The sequence below is a fragment of the Acomys russatus genome, chromosome 19 (genome assembly GCF_903995435.1).
Source record: "Acomys russatus chromosome 19, mAcoRus1.1, whole genome shotgun sequence".
NCBI lineage: Eukaryota > Metazoa > Chordata > Mammalia > Rodentia > Muridae > Acomys > Acomys russatus.
This window is the reverse complement of record NC_067155.1, coordinates 39476493-39480731: the sequence shown is the minus strand read 5'-3', so window position 1 is coordinate 39480731 and position 4239 is coordinate 39476493. Positions and strand designations below refer to the sequence as shown.

General features: G+C 55.4%; 1 protein-coding gene across 2 annotated transcripts; it reads right to left on the bottom strand.

Annotated features, from left to right (window-relative positions):
* Positions 1-1108: 1108 nt before the first annotated feature.
* Epo (erythropoietin) lies at positions 1109-3718 on the bottom strand. Of its 2 annotated transcripts, none has more exons than XM_051161223.1 (5): positions 3706-3718; positions 2971-3113; positions 2585-2671; positions 2114-2293; positions 1109-1264 (listed from the first exon to the last, which is right to left on the bottom strand). In XM_051161223.1, exons 1-5 carry the CDS (start codon positions 3716-3718, stop codon positions 1109-1111), a joined length of 579 nt encoding a protein of 192 aa, XP_051017180.1. The 2 variants fall into 2 exon arrangements, with proteins under 2 accessions (XP_051017180.1, XP_051017181.1); XM_051161224.1 differs by having other exon boundaries at positions 1109-1261.
* Positions 3719-4239: the final 521 nt, after the last annotated feature.

Genomic DNA, 4239 nt, shown 5'->3' with positions numbered 1-4239 from the left:
GCCCCAGCTCACTCAGCGTTTGTCCTGGCGGGCTGGCAGCTGCCCACTAAGAGACAGCCTTGAATGGAGCCTGCTTATTGACCAGCGTGGGCAGGCATTGTGGCTTCAAGCCCAGTGGGGTCAAGAGGTCAGACAGGCCATGCGAGGCGGCACGTAGGGCCCAACCCCCTCCACCTCTGATTTCCCAGATCTGATGCCTTGTTACTAGACTGGGGTGGCGGGGGATAGGGGTAAAGCCAGGAGACTTGGGGGGGAGGGAAGCACCCATGAAGATAGACAAGCCAGGAGTCATGTTGGTGGTTTCAGCTGTTGCCAGTGGTATTTTAAAAAGACACAAACCTTCAAACCCTTCCCCTCCCCTCCCTTGATAGCTACGAGTCCATTGCCATCCTGTCTTCATGGCGCTATGCCACCCTGCTGTCCAGTGGAAGGCTCGTGCCATCAGGGGAAATTTCCTTCAGGGAGACCTGAAGAATTCATTTGCCCCCAAATTCTCCAGTCCTTGTATTCTTCGTAGATGCTACAAAGATTGGACCCTTTTCGGGGGATGGGGTTACAATTCTGGTAGGGCACTAATTGAGTTTAAAAGTCTCTGTCCCTGAGTTCTAAGCCAGTCTCTGGGAGTTAAGGACGCAGTTCAAGTGATAGAGCGCTTGCCTAGCATGTACAAAGCCCAAGCTTCCATCTCCAGCTCCCCATACACAGGGAGGGGGTGCCTGTGATCTCGGCACTGGGGAGATGCCGGAGTTCAAAGGAAGATCAGGAGTTCAACATCATCCTTAACCACATAGCGAGTTCCAGGCCAGCCTGGGCTATGTGAGAACTCCCTATCTCGACAAACCCAAAACAAATCCAAGTCGGTTCTCTTGAGTCTTTCCTGCTCTGGGGTCTCAGGCTGGTCCCCGGGGGCATCTTTAGATTTCAGACCGGAGCTCTGGAAAGTTCTTCAGGCCCCCAAGGTATCACCGCTGGTGCTGGAGTGTCCATAGGACAGGCTGGTGAGGAGGTAACAACCCCTTCGATGAGAGTTGGGAGTGGTAGAGGGTTGGCGTGACACAGGCAGCAATGGTGAGCGAGTTGGTGGGTACGCCATGGTGGTAGCAGCGGGTCACCTGTCCTCTCTCCTGCAAGCCTCCCCTGTGTACAACTTCAGTTTCCCCCGGATAAAGTTGGAGTAGACCCGGAAGAGTTTGCAGAAAGTATCCGCTGTGAGGGTTCGGAGTGGAGAAGGTGGGGTGGCATCTGGAAGTGATTTCGGTTCCTTCTGTCAAGAGAGAATAGATGTCACTGCAGTGCTGAGGAGTACAGATGAAACTGGGACCGGGGACCGTGTGTGTGTGTGTGTGTGTGTGTGTGTGTGTGTGTGTGTGCGCGCGCGTGCGCGCACACACATGTTTGGGTATAGAGGCCGCCAGCAGTGTGTCTTCTACAATAACACTCCACATTATCTGTTTTTATTATTTGGATGTGTGGATGCGAATACATACAGGTGCCCAGGGAGCCTGAAATACAACCCCACATCCCCTAGAGTTGGACGCAGAGGCAGCTGCGAGCCACGTAATGTGGGTGCGAGGAACTGAACTGTGTGAGAGCAGCAAGCGCTCCTAATCGCTGAGCCATCTCTCCCACCCTTCCACCTTATTTTTCTCATTGAACCTGGAGCTCACCGACTGAACCAGACTGGGTGACCAATGAGTCCCAGGGAACCCCTTGCTTCTGTCGCCCCGGCTCTGGGATAGCATGTACCTTCTACTTCGCCTCAATTAATTGTTTTATTAACAGACATGACTGAGATCGAACTCTCACACTTGTGCAGCAAGCAAGCCACCCTCTCTCCAGCCTGAGCTCTCGATATCCTTTGTTTTAAAGTGGTTGTAGCATTGCTTTGTTTATATATACACCTGTATACCCTAGCATGTGAATGGAGGTGGGAAGACAGCCTGAGGGAATCCATTCTCTCCTCTCGCCAATGGGGATCCCAGGGACTGAACTCCGGGCGTCGGGCTTGGCAGCAAGCACCATTTTCCACTGAGCTCAGCCCTCAGTATCTAACAGTTCTTAGCCTATCCTGTAGAGCGGGCAAGTAGCAGGGTCCACAGCCACCTTTACTCACCTGGGCTCCCAGCACCCGGAGCAGGGAAGTGAGGCTACGCAAGCCACTGACGGCTTTGTCTATGTATAGCTGAGGGGTCTCCGCTGGCTGGGAGGAATTGGCTAGCAGGGCCTGGCCCCGCAGGATGGCTTCTGAGAGCAGGGACAGGCCTTGCCACACTTCTCTGGCCTGTTCTTCCACCTAGAGGAGGTAAAGACTTAGAGACAGCCAGCCAGAGTCATTCCCTGTCATCTCCCTGGCTGTCACACACCCTAGGGACTGAAGAGGAAGGAACAGAAAAGCATGCAGTAAGGTTTATTGGATGGATGGATGGATGGATGGATGGATGAGCTCCAACATCCCATCAGCCTTTGTCTCTATTATTCTTTCTCCCACACTATCAAGGTGCTAAGATGAGACCCACCAGCCTCTGGGGGGTGGGGGAGAAGGGGAGGACCAATGACATCAACAACTGGTGACACGGCAACTTACCTCCATTCTTTTCCAAGCATAGAAGTTGACTTTGGTGTCTGGGACTGTAATATTCTCACTTAGCCTGGGACCTTCTGCACAACCCATCTGAAAGACGCAGCCCCGGGAGGGTCCAGATCACCAAGGGCTTGCTTCCACAAAAACCCACCAGACTCAACTTTACTGGGCATGCTTTGGGGGTCCCGGGCTTTAGCCATCCTTTATTATTTTAGAGTTTCACATAGCCCAAACGTGATATGTACCTGAGGAGCACCTTGAATTTCTCATCCTCCAATCTCCTCAGTCTCCCAAGTACTGGGACTGTACGTTTGTGCTACCACAGATGGTTCGTGCAGTGCGGAGGAACTGAACCTAGTTTCTTTCTTTTGTGGGGCCAGGAGGCTTACCGTGACATTCTCTGCGTCCCTGGCCTCCAAGATGTACCTCTCCAGGACGCGACTGTCGCAGATGAGGCGCGGGGGAGCACAGAGGACTGGGAGGCCCAGCGGAATCAGTAGCAAAGACAGTAAAAACAGCAGGGTGGGACGTTCTAGAAGAAAGGCAGGCAGAGTGTGAGGCAGGGAGGGGAGGGGGCGGTGGGACTGCAGGGGCTAGTTTGCTCCTCTAGGCTCCTCTGTCTTTCTTGCTGACCCCGACCTTGCAATTGCTTAGGCTCTGCCTGTGAGTGGCCTTCATTCAATCCCTCGGCGCCGCACACCCCACCCCCCAGGCGGCCGGCATCCACTTCTCGGCCAAACTTCACTGTGGGTGCGCGCCAGAGGCTGGCACATCCTGAGAAGCGGGCGCTCCTGCACGCAGGTAAATCTTTTTTTTTTTTTTTTTTTTTTTTTTTTTTAGCAGCTTCTCACCTACGGAGCAGCGCCTCATCTCCCTAAAATCCTAAACTTTGTCCCTGTTCTGGATCTCTTCCCCCCCACACACACCTTTTGTCATTCACAGGGGGACTCCCCAAACCCCTGCGTTCACGTGGAGGCTGCCCCACCCCCCTCTCTTTTTCTTGATCCTTGGAGAGTCGCAGGTCCTAGAACGCGTCCACTTCCTGGCCCAACAGCTTCAGATGTAAATCCTTACTCAAACAGGAGCCCCGGAGGTCACAGGTCCCTAGCCTGTGAGTAACTCACCAGGCACCCCCATCTCCGCGCCTGGCTGCTGCAGCTCCTTAGCGACCCAGGGCTGGGCCAGTGTCCACGTTGCGAGTCTTCATCCTTGGAAGATCTGTGGGGCCAGATCACCCCACCAGCCTGGAAGAAGGTGGTCACCGTCCAGGGGGCGCAGGCAGAGTAGGAACGCGGTGGCTCTGGCCAAGGGTCCGTTCGGGAACACAGTGAGACACAGCCAACTGCCAGGGTTGGTCCGGGGACACTGTGGCTCCGGCCGGGGGTCGGGGATGTTATCAGCATGTGTGCGTGCGCGGGTGGGGGTGGGGGTGAGGCTGTGTGCGCGTGAGGGGTCGCCAGGGGTGGGGGCCACCTGGGGTCAGAGCAAGGGGCAGGACGCCTGGGTCTGGTGCTTGCTGGGGTGGAGCGGGTTGTTTCAGCCGCGCACGCTGTCAGGGGGGCGTCCCCCCTGGAGGGGGCCAGGTTCCGATTTCCAGGAGGGTAGCCCAGTGGGGTGCGCATCTGTGAGATGTGCGGGAAGCCTGGGCTGAGGTGAGA

Excerpts from the sequence above, each read along its gene's own strand:
- Epo (XM_051161223.1), bottom strand. Across the intron at positions 2,294-2,584 it reads ATGCTTGGAAAAGAATGGAG|GTGGAAGAACAGGCCAGAGA; the intron begins GTAAGTTGCCGT and ends TACCTCCTCTAG. Across the intron at positions 1,265-2,113 it reads TCCGGGTGCTGGGAGCCCAG|AAGGAACCGAAATCACTTCC; the intron begins GTGAGTAAAGGT and ends CTCTCTTGACAG.